Source organism: Rhinatrema bivittatum, chromosome 11 (genome assembly GCF_901001135.1).
Source record: "Rhinatrema bivittatum chromosome 11, aRhiBiv1.1, whole genome shotgun sequence".
NCBI lineage: Eukaryota > Metazoa > Chordata > Amphibia > Gymnophiona > Rhinatrematidae > Rhinatrema > Rhinatrema bivittatum.
In genome coordinates, this window is record NC_042625.1 from 85,629,767 (window position 1) to 85,649,832 (window position 20,066).

The 20,066-nt window shown below is 39.5% G+C and overlaps 1 protein-coding gene across 11 annotated transcripts in view; it reads right to left on the bottom strand.

Annotated features, from left to right (window-relative positions):
- The window catches only part of EPB41 (erythrocyte membrane protein band 4.1), a 210,797-nt gene that overhangs the window by 42,810 nt on the left and 147,921 nt on the right, over positions 1 to 20,066 (bottom strand). For 4 of the 11 annotated variants that reach the window (XM_029571514.1, XM_029571513.1, XM_029571508.1 and 1 more), the window contains 4 exons: positions 15,902 to 15,958; positions 15,768 to 15,812; positions 13,649 to 13,711; positions 6,952 to 7,134 (listed from right to left, as the gene is read on the bottom strand). In XM_029571514.1, the coding sequence (XP_029427374.1) occupies positions 6,952 to 7,134; positions 13,649 to 13,711; positions 15,768 to 15,812; positions 15,902 to 15,958 (348 nt within the window). Of the gene's footprint in view, positions 1 to 3,863; positions 3,915 to 6,951; positions 7,135 to 13,648; positions 13,712 to 15,767; positions 15,813 to 15,901; positions 15,959 to 20,066 lie in introns of all 11 variants that reach the window. The other 7 variants (XM_029571504.1, XM_029571506.1, XM_029571503.1 and 4 more) reach the window with 4 other exon arrangements.

Genomic DNA, 20,066 nt, shown 5'->3' on the forward strand with positions numbered 1-20,066 from the left:
CCTAAATTGTTCAATGTAATTTAACGGGTCTCAGTACTGAAAAAGTAGTTTTCCATTTACCAGCTACTGAGATTGCTGGGCCCCTTAAAGCTTCTGCTCACAATTCAGAGACTGATGTAGAGAAACAGAAGATATTAGTTTAGTTTCAGTTTACTCATGCCTTCCTGCAGACCAAGTCTGCATCCAACATGTGAGACAATAGGCCTAATATCAATATACAATGTCCAGAATTTCCTTTTAAGAAGCTACTGCAAAAAAAAAAAAAATATGTGGAAATGCTTTTCTCTTTGAAAATTCCATCTATGAATTTCCATGTTTTCCTTTTAGGTTGACCTTGGAAACTCACAATAGCAATATATCTGAGACTTATTTTAGATTTACATTTTTTTGTTATAGTCCGCTTTTCGGCACTTCAAAGTGGATTATATTCAAGTATTATAGATATTTCCCTATCCTCAGAGGGCTCAAGTTTGTACCTGAGGCAATGGAGGATAACATGATTTGCCCAAGGTTACAAGTAGCAGCAGTGGGATTTGAACTGTGGTTTCCCTGGCTCGTAGCCCACTGCACTAACCACTAAAAGTTTAATCCTGGTATGATGCATCGATACTTTGTAAACCGTTGTGATGGCGAAACTGAACGACGGTATATAAAACTCGATAAATAAATAAATGTCATCTTTTTTCTGTGCAGATTTGATATTATTTTATCCTAATTATACTTTTATTTTTACTGTTTGGTTTTATTTTTTGTACTCATGTTATGCTTTTATTATGTATGTAAATATGTAAACCGCATTGTGCATGTTTGTAGACAGCAGTATATAAGATTTCCGAAATAAATAAGTAAACCACTAGGCCACTCCTTCACTTTAATGGTTAATACCCTCTCTGGTTTTTCCAGAACTAAGGAACCTCTTTATTAGAGGCACAATAGTCGCAAAATGTGTTACCTCCATCAGGAGGATATTCTATGCATCCACCATCCTTTCTCTGAAGAAATACAGGTGTGTTCATAAGTTCATATACTACTGGCAGAATTTGTAAAATGTGTAGCATTTTAAGAAAACATGACTAATCAGACAAAACATGTCTGTTAGTTTTAATGTTTCAAATTAAAACTATTATGCATCACAGAATAGCACAATCATTAAACAAACCATAGCAATAAGGGAAGCATGCTCAGTAATGGCATAAAAGTCTCTCCAATGTATATAATAGAATGTGAAGCTTCTGTCTCCCCCTGCTGGTGTAGGAAAGAAAACCTGCTGGTCTAGAATGGTATATAAAGATTTAGCCAACACTAACATTTCTCAAATTTACAGCCCGTGGTACATTAATCTATGAAACAGAAATAAGAACCATTGTAAGCATGCATGTTTAAAACCAAAAGCCTTCCAAGTTACTTAATAATGGCATGCTTTATTTTGTCTTTTTTATAAGTGGATTGTAGTGGCTCAAAGGTAAGAAAAAACAGATCTGGAAATCAGTTAAACTCTTTACTCAAAACCACAATTAACATAACTGATTTTGCAAACATAAATAACAGCAAAGGATCACTCTGACCAGTTCACTGCCAAAGTTGAGGTGGGAGGTTTGTAGATTAGGACAACATAAGTTTCTTGTAAACAAAACGCACTGGTAAAGTTTCATCAGTCAGCTGCTGAGTTCTAAGTAGATTGAAGAAAACGGACAGACATGAGACGTAGTGGAAAGACAGAAGAGAAAGTGAGCACTTTGGTCTTGAAATCTCCAGGGAGGAACACAATCTTCCATCATAGAAAGACCAACCACCAGACAGTCAGTGCAAGAACTAAGCAAAAAGACATCATGAAAGGGACACGGGGATGTGGAAAAATAATTGAATACAGCCGACACTTTTCAAGGGACTTGTGCTCCTCGGGAATCGGGATAGAAACCTTGGGAAGAAGAATTTCCTCTTCTTTTGCCTTCCCAGGCCAGGCTCTTTCACTGGGATTTTCTCTCTTTTTAACCTTGTCGTCTTCCTGCACTAAGAGAGGATGTTCCTGTGTCTGCTTTCATGGTAGAAGATCAAGAAAGACAGAGAGAAATGAAACAAAAGCGATAGATGGAAAAAAAAGTGCTCAGAATGACCCTTAAGGATGTGCAAAGTACTTGGGTTATGTTTCCTGGGCCCTCCTTATAATTTAAAGCTTTCAGTGGCGTGAAATGACAGGAAAAACCACAGCAGCAGATGCTGAAACAGCAGCTCAAGAGGGTAGAACTGATGGTCTTATAAGAATACGCTCTCTACAGAATCAATTGTGAGACCTTGATGGTAGGGACAGAACGTGTTCATAGATCCTCTTGAGACCGAACTGACTGATGCTGCTGGGAACTCTCCGAGTGTTTTCTAGCACCGTCCCTTTGTGACCCAATCCTTTTACCCCATATCTCTTCATGATGGATAAGTGGCCTCCTTTTAAACAAAATACATAAACTTCTTTCATGTTTTAAAACTACTATTTTTTTTTTTATTATTACAAATAGAAAATGTTCCCCTATAAAAAAATCTATTGTTACAATGCCTTCTCATAACATGCTGACTTTTAGAAAAGAACTGACAACTGTACGGGACCTCGACCATTATCAAAATCACGTTCACCTTAATGGAATGTCACTCATATGCTGGAATGGCTTCATTAAAATATGACATTTTGATCTGGGATATTTAGACCCCCAGTTGGTCATGCTTGGCCCTTGAAGCTATCCTTAAGACACTATATTAAACTGGCAGTTTATAAGGCTGGCTAGGGATGCTACACGGAGGCAGCAGTCACCACTTTGGGGAAGGTGGTCTCTGCTATCGTACATCTTTCTAGTGATCAGGCTCAGGGTACACATGTACAGAGTTCTAAAAAAAGCTGAAGCATGTGGGCCCCTGGCCAAAAACTGGCACGGCGCTATCTGGTCTAGATTTAGAGGTGGGGGGGGGGGGGGGGTTGGAAAAATGAGGGAAAATCCTGGATGGTGCAACTGAAGGTATTAACCCAGAAAAGTCAGCTCTGAATGAGCTGGATAGCCAAAGGAACAGGAGAAAAATGTTGGGCAAAGAAAAACAAAATGGCGGTTTTATTTGTTGGCAAACAAAACTGTCTATGTCCCCCCCCACGTAACACCCGCAATGGATGTGCCAAAGCTGTAGATAGCAGGCTTTAATCTAGATTATTCCGGAAAATGAAAAGATGCATTAGGAAAAACTTTGCTTCACAAAGATTCCTCTGATCTACAATAAGTAGAACTAGTTATTTTCGGGAATCTGAAGAGGCATGATTTTCTTATATTCTGTTCCACTGAATTGCTTTAATGGAATACAATTTCTTCTAAGAAAGGAAAAATTTGGTTTTAAGCTCTCTCAGCTGATCCATCCTCCCAAAGTTTGGTTGGAGTTTCTGGACAGGATCTTTGCACACCCCTAAGTGATGAGTATCGGTGGGGAAGTAGCCGGGTGACTGAGCAGCAAAACACAAAATCTGTATGCAGAAGTAACATGAAGGGAAAAAAATAAAAAAAAAAGACAACATATAAAAAGAACGATACAGTTAAATATCTGGTTTGTTTTCAGAGATAACGGTTTATACCTTCATGCAGTTATTTTATTTTCCATCTAGCCATGCGCTGACTAAGCAAAGGTTTAAGCTGCAAAAAGCTGCAGCAGGTGCCAATCCTATGCAAGTTAGGGCTGGAAGGCATGTGAAATGTAAAAATTATTCATGTAGCAAAAATAAAGAGACAAATAAATAGTTACTAAGCCGCAGTGATTACTCTGGGTCTGCATTAGTGCCATTGCAAGAACAGATTCTGGGTTCAGAAGCATAATCAGCATTTTAACAGCAGCTTTACCTCTGGCCCACCGACCTTGCTCTCGGAGGGCACCACAGTGGCTTTCTTGACCTGGACATGCACAAAAATGCATAAAGTTGAGTTGCTTGAAACATAAACCTATCAACAGTATTGAAACTACTCTAAATCATGCTATAACTATGCCAGTAGTAGTGGAGGAAAAAACTTCCCTGAAGGTCAACAAGCAGGACATTTAAAAATGCCGTAAACGTAACACAGTAATGAACTGAAGTGATTAAAGCACTATCTACAAGAGAGACCCCAGCCTCATGAGTCCTACACCTTTTGAAAAAAAGTGCATGTAAAGTCAAACCTGTGGTAGACGATACTGCTAGAAATATTTCAGCACTAGTCCATCAGCAATGCTTCCAAATGTATACTCCCTTTTAAGTAAGCTTCATCCTCTCAGATGTGCCACTTAAGAAAAGGCTAGAGTTGCAGCAATCAAAAATATTAAAATGGGGCGAGTAGCAAAGCACTCTATAAAATACAACTATTAAATTAGTGCCATTCTATCCAGGACTCGGGAGCTACATACATTATATGGCTCTTTAAATACAGCACAGTAAAAAAAAAAACAAAACCCAGAATGTATGAGCAGGATTTAAGATTTGGTTTGTTGCTTATGTGATTCATTGAACACCACAGACTGACTAGCACGGTGTTAAATGGGGCAATTTTTATACATCATGGGGGTCCTTGCACAAAATGGGGGTCCTTGCACAAAATGGGGGTCCTTGCACAAAATTCTGCAAGGACATTTTTAAAGGTGAAACTCCCCACAGAGTTTCACCTTTATAAATCTGGGGTCAATGTCATGGGTTACTCTATAGGGATGTGCATTTTGTTTCTTCTATTTCGGCGGGTGTACGTGTACCTCGCCGACTTTCTAGTGCACATGAAAAAAAAACGGATGTGTGCATAATTCATTATTAAAAAATACAGGGATAATATCCGGTTTTTTTTTCATGTGTTCTATAGAAAGACGGCGAGGTGCGCGCACACCCGCCGAAATGGAAGAAATGAATTATTATCCCTAGTACTTTAGTGCCTGCTTTGCAGCAGGTACGAAGGCTGCACTGTAAATAATGCGTTGGGGGGATTTCAAAACGAAATCCATGTGTGTTCTCTCAGCCAGCGCTGCTGCCCACCCCTTTTTGTTGCTGGGAAAGGCACCAATTGCTGAGGAACAGCACAGGTGCTTTTATCCATGACAGGGGAGGAGGGGAGGCAGGGAAGTTTTGGCCTTCGTTTTTACCAGGTTGTGCAGGACTTTAGTTTGCTTTCACTGCGCACTTTTTTTTTTTCCCCATGTGTACTAAAATGAAAATGAACTGAAAAAAAAAACCAAAAAACAACCCCCAAAATGAATTGAATACAAATAAAATGAAACAAAAATAAAAATGAGTATTTTTGGCTGCACATCCCTAATGTTTACCCAGGTAACTGCTTCCTTACCTGGGTAAAACCTTTTGAAAATTATCTTCTCTGTGCATAACTACAGTGCAGCAAGTTCTATTCCTGCAACAGATCAACTTCTTTCCTTTTTTTTTTTAATTCTATTTTAGCATGGTTTTCAGTTATTCATGCAGAAGGGTTCTATTTGTGTCTCTGTACCAAGCTCAAAGCCTGATTTACTAAGGCTTTTTTCCCCATTCTGTGACTGAGAAAAATGCTTAGTGAATGACTCCCTTTAATTTGGTTCATGAGTAATCTATTCCTTTTATTTTTCTTCAGCAGCTTCCTGCTCAGCTGAAATTAGCCTCTACTAAAACTATGGCACTGTGAGCTTTCGTTCACTATTACCTAGTCCCCCACCTTACTAGCTCAGCAATCAAGGAAACAGTAATAAAGACTGCAGAGCCCAGTACAAAATGAACCTTGAGTTTGGCCAGGATTCTCCCTACCCCCTCCCTCTCTGGCAGATCCATGAACACTGTTTCCACAGGACCCTTAGCCCACCCAACCAACAGAAGCCAGGTTCAGGATTCAAACCTAGATCCCTTATGTGGCAAAGTATAGCACTGCCCCCAAATTTCTTCTTAACAGCATTATCCTCTGATCCATGGACATATGGGTTCATCATCTCAAGGTTACAAAAAAATTAAATCATGGAATGCACAAGTTTCCAAACATCTTTATGCAAAGTGAATCTCAAGGCACTGTTTCATATACTAAAGATGGAGTTTGGAACTGAAACAGATTTCATTTGCACATTATCAATTTCAATAGCAACTGGGAAACGGACAATAACTAATACTCCAAACCAAGGCTTTGAATTACCCCAGAAATAAACGGTTTTATAATGTTACCAAGATGCAATACTAGAGTATTATTAGGTTCCACTACTGAATGCATGGAATGTCCTGGGATTGCCATTCAGTACAGAAGTATTCATGTGCACATACAAACACCCCGCCCCCCCAAAACATTTTGGAAGGTAATACAAAATTACCAGCCAAACAGTTTCTACAGGTCATAAAATTCAAACCTCTTTTTTTTTCTGGGAGAGGGAGGCCCAGGCAGCTCTGACACTGTGATATGTTTCTGTAGTCACAGACATTATTTATAAACTCAAACATGCAAGAACAGCAGACTTGTTTGGGGTATACCATCACCAATTAGGATAGTCAAACCTTCAAAACTACTTTTCCTTTTTGCTTCAATCCATTATGCTTTATTTTTTGTTTTATACGGACAAGTGTATATAGCCAGCATGCAGCTTATCAGAGTATAGTATCTCCTGAGAACAGCTCGTATTTGCCTCACCATCCTGAATGTTCCAGGATACACACTGAGGCGCTGACTTGCCAGGTACGTCATCAAAAATGCCAACAAGTGCCTGATGAATTTGCTGTGCATTAAAGATTTCAACCCATTGTCATACAGTGCTGCCTAATGAAGTGCTTGACTTCTTCCTCTCAGCAATGTGGTCAACCTCTAAGACGATACTTTGAAAAGCAATAATACTTCAGGCTCATTACAAATAGAGGCACAGTACTGGGGGGAGAAGGGGGCTGGAATCACCAGTCATTAAACTTTATTTTTCAGTTAAAATTGTAGCTAGGACACTGTGTAAAGTACTCACTCCTTCTCCTGCTCCTGTGTGAATTTGCCCGTTGATGTTAAGGGTCCGAAAAGGAGAGTGCGTAGACAGGCGCTTATCCCACTCGCTGGGCCGGGGGGCAGGAACAGATTCCATAAAACTTTTCTTCAGTTCACTGATACTGGCCTGGTGCTTCATGATTTCCTCTTGAGTTTTGTCAAGATCCTAAAATGAACGAAAACCCATGCAAAATAAATCACAAAAATTAAAAGCAAACTTTAGGAAAGGAGATTAAACAGAAGGCTCTGGGGTTCTGAAAAACAAACCCAAATCATTTTAATTGCAGACTGATTTCTCAAACCATGCAAAAGAAAAGCTCACACCACTGCAGAAATTTAGAATATATGAGTTTTAATATTATGCCAGACACAGCAACAACCACAATTCTTTGCTCAAAATTATGCCCGAAAATAAACTAAAATCCACAAACTATTGTACCCAAGTAGCTAAGGTTTTGATTTACATTCCACCTTTTATGACACTTCAAAAGCAAATTACATTCAGGCACTGCAGGCATTTCCTTATCCCCAGAGCGCTCACAATCTAAGGGCCTGACTTACTAAGCATTTTCCCCCCATAGACACAGAATGGACGTGTGCTACAAGGCATGCTGGGCATGCTCAGTGTACCTAGTCAAAGTTCCACATCAGGGCTCTATCTGATGACGTCGCCCATGCGTGAGGACCACCATCCCCGCTTGTCCCTGGAGGACAGGTACTGCGCAAAGGGGGCTGGGGTGGGTGGCACAGGGCAACGGTGTGCAAGGATTTCATTTTGCAGTCCCCGGTGCACGATTTACGAGACGGGGAGTGAAGTAACCGTGGCACCATCTGGCTCCAAATTTGTGGTGAGTTTCCCTTTGGAAAATTCATTGAAAAGCACTGCGTCGCCTCATGTATAAGCACCTATAGGAGATAAGTTAGGGCCAGTGCTTCCATTAGGAAAACTAGACTGTCGCCTAGAGCCACCAAGATTTTGGAGGCGGCAAAATCCTGCCAGGGTGATGTCTAGAGGGGGTGCTGTACCCCCAGCCAATATCATCAAAAGAAGGGAGTGCTGTGCTGGAGCTACTGTGACAAGTAATTAAGTTGGGGGGGGGGGGGGGGGGGGAGGCTGGGGTAAATGACCTAAGGTTTGCCCCTCAGGTGCCAAATATGCTTATACCAGCCCTGAGTTAAGGCCTTTCAAGCCGAAGCTCTTTGGCTTATTTACGCTGCTGTTTACTACAATAAATCATGTTTCTCAACTTAAGCAATACCATATAGCTGCTGTTTTCACAAGTGAGCTGAAAAGGTTTTTTTTTTTTTCAATAAATGAATTATTTTAAGATTCAGGCAGTTTCATAAAAAAAAAAAAAAAAAAGTCCACAGGGAGGAAAAAAACCCTCAAGCGGTCCTTCAGGGAAAAAACATCTTACTCAACTTAAATTTAAAAAACTTACCAACAGCAAGACTTTAATGGGACTATTAATACAGGGTTTTTCTTATAAAAACCAAATGGAAAACAAGGTGGTGGTCGTGCACTCTGGCCTCACCCTTCCTTCCATTTTTCCAATTGATATTTATTTTATTTATTTAACACTTTTATGTACCGAAGTTCGTATGGACATCACATCAGTTTACGTAGAACGGATTGGGAGGAGGAAATGGAAAAAGAACAGGATAGAAAGTTACATTATAACAAATAAATTGTTTGAACTAATACGGCAACTAAGATACGTCTTAGTTGATCATTTGGGAGACAAGGCAAACACTGGGACGGAGGTTAGCAGATTAAGCTTGCAATCAAATGAACAAAAAAAAAAAAAAAGGCCCTCGGGGCGCGAAGCATAAAATGAGTTAAAGCAGCTAGATCAGTCACTTAGGGCCAGATGTACTAAATGGTTTCTCCTATTCTGTCTGTAAGGAAGAATACTTCGCACGTTAGTGCAGGAGAACCAGGTATGGATGTTCTGCCCAAAAAGAGCAAAGTCCATCACGGAAGTAGCGTGTGATTTAATCAAAAGCCACTGTAGTGAAGAAGAAAATAGTGACCAACGGAAAGATGGAAAAAAGTCTCTCTCTGTGCTTTGCTATATATATATATATTACATTGTGGGTGGTCATACAAAATCGTTAAGACATTTCTTTAATTAAGCATGCCACTGAAGAATACAGTATTTTGTATTTTAACAGTCGCCTTCAGTCCAATCTAGAGTATGTGACTGGTGCGAGTGCATCACAATAAGAGTGCCCTATTCAATTAAAGTGAGCGTGCCACAAACACACAAAACTGGGAAGGTTATGGGTCATACGGCCTTTCTCCTTTCTTTTCCCAGGCCAGTTCTATACCATCGTGGGACATTTTGGAATTGTGCTCGTCGGGGTAGATTTTAAGACCTGCGCGCGGGCATATACGTGCGCTCGCTACCTGGCGCGCACACGTGCAGGCCCGATTTTATAACAAGGCGCGCGCATGTTATAAAATCGGGAGTCGGCGAACGCAACAGGGTGCACAATCGTGCACCTTGCGCGCGCCGCCTTCCCCTGTTCCCTCCCAGGCCACTCCAAAATCGGAGTGGCCTGGGAGGGAACTTCCCTACCCCCCGGCACCCCACCTTCCCTTACCTCCCCCCGCCCTTTCCCCCCCTACCTTCTTTTTTGTTTTGTTTCAAAAAAACTTACTTCAGCCCTGGGGCCGCTATGTCTGAGGCCTCTGGCCCCACCCCTGCCCTGCCCCTGGACCGCCCCTTTAATAAAGCCCTGGGACTTAGATACATCTCGGGCCTTTATGAACTAGGCCTGGCGCGCGTAAGGCGATTTACGCCCGTAGAGCTGTTAAAATCCGGCCCTTAGTACCTAACTCATTAAGGGTTTTTCCTACAGACACAAAATGGGAGAAAAGCCTTAATGAATCTGACCCTTCATTTTGTGTTGAGAAATTGTGAATGAATCCAAGACCTTGGAGGTCCCTTAATGTTTACAGGCTTAGACAACTGAGCTCTTAAAGCAGAACTCTGGACCTTCCTATACCCAAAGCTCAATAGAAACCAAATGCAAGTTGGCTTTTAACCTCAGACACCCCCTTGTATATTAATTTTGAACCACAAATTCTTTGACTTTTATACCACCCAGAAACATGGAATTATGCTGTCTATGCTTGTTAGGTGATGTGTCGGAAAGGGGTGGGGGGTGGGGGGAATAAGAAGGGAGTAGAAAGCCACTTGTAACTGGGTCCCATAATGTTGGGAAGGGAAGCAATGATTTTTCAGATTGGTCATAAGATCACTTAACTACATAATACTATCCTTATGAGAAATACATACAAAAAATAAAAATAAAATTCATGTATAGTGAATCATCATCATCTCACATGTTAGAAATTACATAGCAATTTCAACAAGGTCAGCTTGCATGACATTTATTAAGGGTGGAAACTATATTTGAGAAATGTGCTAGGCTGAAAATAGTGGAAAATTCAGACCTTCCTCTACACTGTGCCTGCCAATGCATCGCTAGGCCAGGAATCAGCTCATGAAGCCTCAAAGTGCCAGAGCTGACCCACCAGTGGAAGCAAGGTTGGAGCCATGCGTTCTGGGGGCCTGGTGCAGGACGGAGCTAGCCTTCTACCACGGGTAACCTCCATCCTCTCTGGGTGGGGACTTTGTTGCCAGCACAATCCATTCCCATTGCCTTGCCTGGTAGGCAATGAACTTAGAAGCAGAGGTTGTGCGTCTTGGCACTCTGCCCAAAAAACATTACTGACCCCTGCTCTAGGCTGTTAGAGGGAAGAAAGCGTAGTCTCTATAAATCCCTGAAAAATGTATTTTTTTTTTAATTTAAAATTATTTTTTTTTTAACCTGTGGCCACAAATGCTCTACAGATTACAGAACAGCTGTCAAATGGCAACAATGAACTGGCAAATCAGAAATGGACAGATGCAACTCCCCACCAATTCAGTCATTCACTACTGTCCCCCCCTTCCATTTATGGTGCCTTGAAAACTATAAAAGAGCAGGTAACACTTTAGAGGCTGTGATATAAATGATTTGTACATCACTTCTGTTAATACATAATTTACAAACCATCCTTGCTATAACATTTTTTTAAATGCTATTCAACTATAAAATATATAGAGTGAAATCTTGAAAGAAGTGTTACAAACCCTACTGCTTGCTTTCTACAGCTGTGAAATAATTATCTTACTTTGTCCGAAACACTTCCATATACTGCCTTCTTGGACAAAAAAACATTCAAAGCTGTATACAATATTGCCAAATTAAAGCATCTAACTATAATAAAGAAGACAGTTGCCCTGCACCTGCATCGCTGGTATGTAAATTGAGCTCTGCCCCTCTTTCTCTATATGGAAATTGAGCTCTGCCCCTCTCTTTCCCTGTATTCTCCAGCTCCGCTCCCTCACTCTATTGTCCAATCTACTCTCTACTACCACATATGGAAATTGAGCTGTGGCTGTACTCTGCAGCTCTGCCCCTCTCTCCGAATTGTCCAGAACCCTCTCTAGTACCCACCAGTGCTCACCCTGCACTCTGCTACCACACATCTCAATTGCGCACTTCCTACACTTCACAGTATTTTCCCCTTTCTTGGACAGGCTTTTATCACTAGTAAGAATATAATAAAGCACAACGAAACAATACAAAAACAAAACAGAACAATGACAATTACATATAAAAACTGAATTAAAAAGACAAAACCCTAAAAAAAAAAACTGTAGAACATAAAAGACCAAAAAAAGAAAAGCAGCAGAGCCAAATTATTTACAAAATCACACCTTCCTCTCATACACAACTACCCAGGTCTACATAACCCACCGGTGTTATAAACACAACAGACCGATAGAACCTTATCCAACATTCAGTAACAATGCAGTTTTTTCCCACCCTTTACAATACCTTGCACCCAGTACACCAAATCATAATACCAGGGATAATATTAGAGACATACGTCTCATAAAAACCCTCTTTGGTACTCCAAGGACCCAAAGAAATCCTTGCAAAAAGCATTAAAATTGAGGCCTCTGGAAAAAATCCATACCTCTTCAGCATTCCCAGCCTCTTCAGGCTTGTAGGGCTCGCTTTGAATTTATACTGACTTACATACTCTATGTTCAATGTGACACTACATTATCTTCTAAGTATTTCAGATGTCCGTTTACATTAATAAGGGAGGATGGCAGCAGCATGTCAACGCAAGATAGAATCTAAAATGACAGCCCACCCTTGGCATAGTAAGGTGCAGCAGTCTAATAACTTCATCACGAAAGGTTGTTCCCTATTTTCAGAGTTTAGGAAACTGCCCAGCAAACCTATGGAAATATACTACAAACATGAGGCAGTTATGTTGCCTACATAAAGCTAGAGTATGAGCTATAGGTTATATCAGTTCAGCTTGTAAGTAAAAAGAACAAAAACAAAAACCATGCTTTTTACACATTTAGTAAAAATATTCTAGGACGCAGAAAGATTCTTTCAGAAGCTGACCTCATTAAACAACTCCTCCTTACTATCTGAAGTAATCTGAAACATCTTGAATTTTATATTCCAGTGCAGAAATACTTTTCACCAAAGGTCTCTTCAGTACAACTGATAGTACATTTTGCTTCCAATAAAAGGGGAAAAACACTTTTTTTAATTTCCTTACCAATTACAATTATTATAACATTCAATACAAACAGAATGACAAACAAAGATAATATAAAATTGGGTTCATGGTGTGTAACAGCCCAAATTTTCAAAAGCAGACATACACACATAAGACTGCTTTGAAGATTAATGGGAATGCACGAATCTCAGTGTGGCAGAGGTGTGCCACATTATAGGTGTAAATGTCCAGGTAGATATTTACACAAATACTTACAAAAAATAAAAAGCCCACAAATTATTTCCCCACTCCAAAACCATACCAGGAGCACTTCTTTGCAATATGCATAAACGTGCACACAAAATCACTTCCCGCATACTTTTATACGTACAGCCCCCTAGGTAATTTTCAGAAAAGCTGTTTTAAGAGGTAATTTTCAAAAGCATATCTCCTTTTATGTGTGGCCACTATATACTTCTCAACTAACACACACTGTAAAATATAGAATTGGTATGCTCATGTAATAATCAACTAATGAAAGGCAGGTAAGAAGACCTGGTTGAGATCATAGCTCCTTGCACTGCTAATCTACAAGAAATTCATTCATAATGCCCTTAAAAAGCACATGACCCAAGATTAAACTGTGATAAACTACCACCACCACCAGTTACAAAATTCCTTAATTCTCAATGAAGCACTCTTTTAGGGTCAGCGATAATGATGGAGAAAGAGAAAAGGGGAATTTGGATTAGGTATGAACAGAAATACTGTTAAAAAAAACATAACAGGATAAGAGCAGAAGCCCCCTCCAAGCTCTGGATTGCTGGATATAAGCATAGGAGGAGAAGGGAAGCGTATTGTATAATACCAATCCTGCATCCCACCCCCTCATATGACAGCTTGAAAACAAAAGAAGAAATGACAGCTGCACAACTTCATGGCATGCAAAAAGCATAAAAATTATTCCTTTCCATGCAGGTCATGCAAAAAACTGTAAGCAACAAAAAGGGAAACCAAACCAAACCAAAAATTTAAAAATGAAAATGATGCAGAAACCCAGCCAAACAACCGACATAAGCGTCAAGTTTATACAAACCTCCAACATTAAATTGCTATGCCTGATATAAATGTTTTCACCCTCTAGTCTCTTTGATCTTTTCTGTGAAAATGAAAGAAAACAGGGGAGGAAAAAGAAGCACAAAAAAATTAAAATTTTGTTCTTGCAGGATTGCAAATGAAACAAAAAAAAAAGGTAAGGAATGTGTGTATTTTCTCCCCTGTGGATGACCCATGTGTGTACTAATATGTAAGAATGGGACACAGAACCCACAAGAACATACAAAGAAACACAAACTTCCATGACGACGTGGATGAGACATTCATGAATCATGGATACTTGCAACGGATTCAAGAGACGAGGCACTTCATTTCACCGACTGGTTATTGTGGTAAGGTCCTATTATGCTCTCAGTATTAAAGTAGCTAGTCCTGGGTCAGCAATACATTACCGGGATGTAAAGAGTCCCACTCACAGCCCAAGTGGATTGGGGTGGAGGGGAAGCCCCGGCCATTGCTCAACACCTACTGAACAGCCTCAGGGTGCAGGGATCCAGAGGGATAAATCTGTGGCCTCCTGGCTGGGGATTGCCATTGAGATGGTTGGGCTAGATGGAAGGAGGGGGGGGGGGGGGGGGGTCAAAAAACCAGGGTTAGGGGATTCCTGGGTGATTGTAAACGAAGGCTCATGTTAGTGCAGCCTCAAGTAAGGAGAGATTCCAAAACAGTTGAATGTACAAAATAAAACTATTTACTTATAGGAATTATTTCTTCATCATATCAAGTTGACGACATTGTAAATTTTATGGGGGTCCAAAAATTTTATTAGCCCCCTGGAATATATATCACAGCCAATATTAGCTTTTAGATCCTTTGCTCCCTTTATGTTTTTTTGAAGAAGGATATTTAATCTGAACTGTATTTTAATTATAAATAAATTTAAATGGCTACATCGAAGGATCCAGAACTGTATGACAAGCAATTCACTCCTAGAACCTGCCATCTTATTAAATATAGATTTCATTTGTAAAACCTATTTATATTTCAAATTCTATAAGCATAAAATGAAATCCCCCATCTCTCAATTAGCAAGGAGTGGCCTGTTACAATGAAATATAAGGTACCACTGAATGCATAAAACTAGGTGTGCACAATCTGACTGGTTAACAGTTTGTAAATGCTGTACTTACAAAATCTGTTTACCTGATCTCAGGTTCTCATTCTATGACAGTACTATTTTAAATTCTTTTATGGGATTAAAACCAGCGTACAGAGGGAATCCCTGTCTCTTTAAGACAGATTCTGTTGGGCTCCGGGAATCCAAGATTTAGCTGATGGCTGCCTCTTGAATGATTGCTAAAACTTGAAAAAGAATAACCAAGCCAACTGTGGAACAGTGGATCCATATAGTTGGAGCTCACATGCTAAGGAAAAATGGATTTTTCTCTACAGAAATGGGTATCCAGTGCCATTTGGTTGCCTTTTCTAAGCTATGTGGAGAGCAGGGTTGGGGAAGTCAGGAAGCCTGGAAACGTTGCTGCCTTTTATGCATACTAAGGTTACGTACTGGGCATGAACTCTGACCTATTTCACATGGTGTGATTCAGACATAGCTCCCTCCAACCATCCAAGTGACCCTACAGCCAGTTGAGTTTTCAGGATAGCCACAATGACTATGTATGAGATAAACTTGAATATATTGGGGCTCCAAAGTAAGCAAATGTATTTCTGTATATTCACATTGTGGCTATCCTGAAAACTCAACAGGCTTTGGGATCAATAGGGACAGGTTTAAGAAGCTCTGAGATAGAGACTTTAGAGATTTCCATAAATAGTAGAGAAAAGTGAAGTCCTACAGGTTGGTGGGGAACACAACTGTATGAGAATCATTGGGTTATTAGTATAAAACTCTGATCCACTATCTTAACAAATTAACAGATGAAATATCAAAATGCTTAAGCAGATGTGTTTTTTTCACTAATGCAAGGCACATGCATAACTAACATTCTGAATAGGCTGGCACTGTGGCCTTTTTATAGAAACATATATGACTGCAAAGCCTTAATGAAGATTATGAAATTTGAGAAGCACAAAAAGTGTTTAAAATGCAGAGAAGATATGAGGTGATTTCACTCTTTGAAACCATAAAAGCAGCTAACCTTCCTCATTCTTATCGGATCCTCCTCCGTTTCTGTTGGCGTCTGCTGTTACAATAATAAAAATGTTGCTTTAATTTTTCAGCCTTTTAAAAAAGAAATCATACACAGATCAGCTGGTAATGTACAACACAAACCTGGATTTGGTCACCATTTGTGGTGGGTACTATTATCTCTGTGTGCTCCTTGCCAACCTATATTTAAAAAAAAAAAAAAAAAAAAAGAGTAATAAATAAATTTGTAATAAAACATAAGATGAAATTGAATGCCAATATACAATATCCAGAACTAGGTCCTCCCCACTCCCCAATTCCTTGTAACAAACTACTAAGAATAGTATTTCATTTTAAACCGAAAGCTCACATCAAGAAAAGTGAGAAATCTGCATCTGAAGACCCTGTGATGCGATTTCACCCTCAGTGCAAACCTCAGGCCCAAAGAGTAGGGCTGTACCAACATGCTGAAGGGGTGACGTTCAGTTACTGAAAGATCTGAATATACATTAATGTATATTCAGATCATTAATGTACATTAATGACCCTACATTATAGTACTTAGGTTCGGACGTGTTTAACTGCTCGAAGTTCCCCTTACTCCTTATCATATATTCCATGTTTGATTCTCATGTTTACCTTTTCGCCATTCCCCTTAATCCCCTCTTGTAATCCATGTTCAATTCTATTCTTGTTCATTTTTTGTTCAATTTTTGATCATATTGTTTGCTGTAATTTCCAACTGTTGGCTCTCTGTAAACCGAAGCGATATGTACTTGTACATGATCTTCGGTATAAAAAAGTCTTTAAATAAATAAATAAATAAATAAATAAATAAATAATGCTGTTGCTATTTCCAGTTCTCTGTCTAATGTCATCCCATTAGAAATTAACATAAAAATACCATATACCATACTATGCCACCACCAACTGCCTGCATCCAAGGTATAGACTCTACCCTCCAATAAAGAAATATTGAATTTAAACTAGCAATCATTGCACATTAAGGGCAATATTCAAAGCCCTTTTCCCCACACAAGAAGGGGTTAAAATATTATCCAACCTGTCTGCAGAAGTTGGTGTTGTTTAACAACTGATGCTTTTGCCTGCGGATTTTGGAGGCGGGCCTAGGGGTGGAGACAGGAACTAACACAAGTAGGTGTGTGAGTGCGTGGAGTTTTATCAATAAAGTGGGTGCAATCTCCAGGGATAATAATCAAAGTAAAAGCCTGCATGGACCATTGCTCTGATTACTGGTGCAAACTCTGAGGGTAAAGTATCCAGTTTGCACCAAAAATAGGCAGTTTTGATTATTGTCCCCGTCGTTTCTAGCCATTGATTTTTAAACTAGACATTGCTTACTTTTGTCAGGATGATTAAAGGGGGACATAAAAATGAAATTTGTATCAACCAAATCAAATTTTCCATTTTTTAAAATTCCACATGCTACTGGAGAAGAGGCAAGTAAGGCAGCTTTGCCACTGTGATATATGATTAGACATTTTCATTAAAAACTTGAAATATTTACAGTTATAGCATGGGTTGTAACAGCATAAAATAACCCCCTCCCCCCCCTACAAAACCATGTTTTCCTTTTTTGGTTAAATTTATTTTGTGTTTGTGTATGTGTGTGAGGTGGTGGGGACACACGTTATGATATACTGATTTTTACTGGATTCCCAAATAAGCATATATGCTCAAAGACAGGGGAGATACAACTGTATCCCCAACACTCCACGATATACAAAGCAAACGATTACAAGTCAAAAGTTCATAACAAGGATTCTATAGTCCCATCAAAAGCATTTTATTTCTTCATCAATCTAGCACCAACTTCAGTCATAAGAAACAAAATTCAGTCCCCCGACATGGCCTTGTTTCACCTTGCGGCTTCATCGAGAGGGACAGATCTTTAGTAAAATTGAATAAATCAATTTAATAACAGTGCAAACACAGTGAACAAAATCATTACAAACAACAACGATAATGAGGGGTTAACTTTACTCTAAAAACGTTTTCATTGATGCAGCTGACTCTCATCCTTTTTTGTCTTGATATCTAGGCTCTCACCGTTGCAGGGCCTCCCTAGTATTTCTTTGAGGCCACTTTATCCAATTTGAATGGACGCTCATCATCATATGAACTTTTTGTGACATTTGTACAGAGATTTAATCTGACCTTTAGGGCGCTGTTATGTTAGAATGAATGAGCTGCTGTTCATTTTTTGACAAGCTTGCTTATATGAATTGTACTCTTTCCCCTATAAGGTACAAGATTTATTGTAATGGTTATTGTTTGTTAATGATTTTGTCCACTGTTATTAGATTGATTTATTTGATTTTACTTTAGATCTGTCCCTCCCAATGAAACCGCAAGGTCAAACACGGCCATGTCGGGGGACTGCATTGTTTCTCTTATAATTGAAGTTGATGCTGGATTGATGAAGAAAAAATGTTTTTGCTGAGACTAGAGAACCCTTGTTATGAGTTTTTGACTTCTCTGCACAATTTTTGCTTTGTTTCCCTAATTAGCATACATGAAAATAGGAGGAATCTCTTTACCTCCCGAGGATCTCGCAAACTGCGCTCACCCTTTAAATGTTACATGTGGACTTCAAATGCACAGAAACAGGACTGTAGACAAATATAACCCATAGCTTTTGTACTAACAATAGTAAAATAAAAATGACAGGAGTCAGCTGGCACCTTATAAACTAACCAATTGGTTAATCTATAAGTTAGAGAGAGGAAGAGCAGAAACACATTTCCAAAGGTCGGTTTATAATTTTGTTATGAGAGACTCCTACTATCAAACTTAGTAAGCTTTGAAAGTATTGATGTCCCCCAACACAGTTGCCCGAAGGCTGCATTGGGAGGGACAGAGCATACAACGATTCAAAAACATAAATGCACTAGAGGATTGGGTGTAGGAGCTCATCAACACTTTCAAAGCTTACTAAGTTTGACAGTAGGAGTCTCTCATAATTAAATTATAAATCAACCTTTGGGCTAAAGCATTGATACCATGCTTCCCTCTCTCTAATTTGTGATTTTTCAAGCCTGGTTTCCTTCTCTTTGTTACTGGTTGCTTTAGTCGACAAGGTGCCGCCAGACTCTTGTCATTTTTGCTACACTGGACCTTTCCTCTGAAGAATAGTAAAATAGCAGGTTCTGATCTCCAGGTTGTAAGAGATGTGGGCTGAAAGTCAACAAGGTTTATGAAATTTGCTTGCTATATTAGTGATTTTGCCCACAAACCTTAGCAGTTCAACATCACCACATGCAGCCAGCGCCCCCCCCCCCCCCCCCCCCCCCCCCCCCCCCCCCCGGTGAATGCCCTTGCTACAGATTTTTTTTTGTCCTGTATTGAGAATGGGCTTCTCAAAGACAGTAAGAAATAGTAACCATATTACTATTGCCGAACCGACTGAATATGCAGCCACGGGAAAATAAGCAATCATTAGAAATAAAATTACCAGCCCCGCAATAAATGAAAACTGAGTGATACAGAAGAGAGTCAAACTCATGTCTCGAGTTCTTTTAACCCTTATTTCTACACTCCAATCACTACATTAGGGGATTCCCAAAATCTCTTTTTGCCAGGAGCTGAACCATAAGCTGTGACAAAAAAATCACAAGAAAGACGCAAAACCAAATCATTCCAGATCATAGTTTTTAAGTCCATTTCCCTAACTTTTAAACTATGGACACTGTTTACTAAAACACTCCAATCACTACATTAGGGGATTCCCAAACACTCCATTTCCCTAACTTTTAAACTATGGACACTGTTTACTAAAACACTCCAATCACTACATTAGGGGATTCCCAAAATCTCTTTTTGCCAGGAGCTGAACCATAAGCTGTGACAAAAAAATCACAAGAAAGACGCAAAACCAAATCATTCCAGATCATAGTTTTTAAGTCCATTTCCCTAACTTTTAAACTATGGACACTGTTTACTAAAACACGGATATTTTCAATTGATACAAAACTAAATTTTCCTAATGAAACTGTATTACATGAGCCACTCTCAAAGCCAGCTGACAACCACCATTGTAGCCAACACTGTCTCACTAGCACACTACTCTTTGTGTATATGTTGAGTCCAGTGCAGAAAGGGGTAAGCCAATCATACAGTGGTGTATCTTAACTTACTCAATAAACAAACTCCTACTAGCAAAGAATCAATTCCATTGGATATTTACACCACAAGTTTAAAAAAAATATATCATCAGGCTTATTTAAAATAAGATTCTCATCAGTCTCAAAACTGATTAACATTCCTAATAGAAGAAGCAAATCCATTA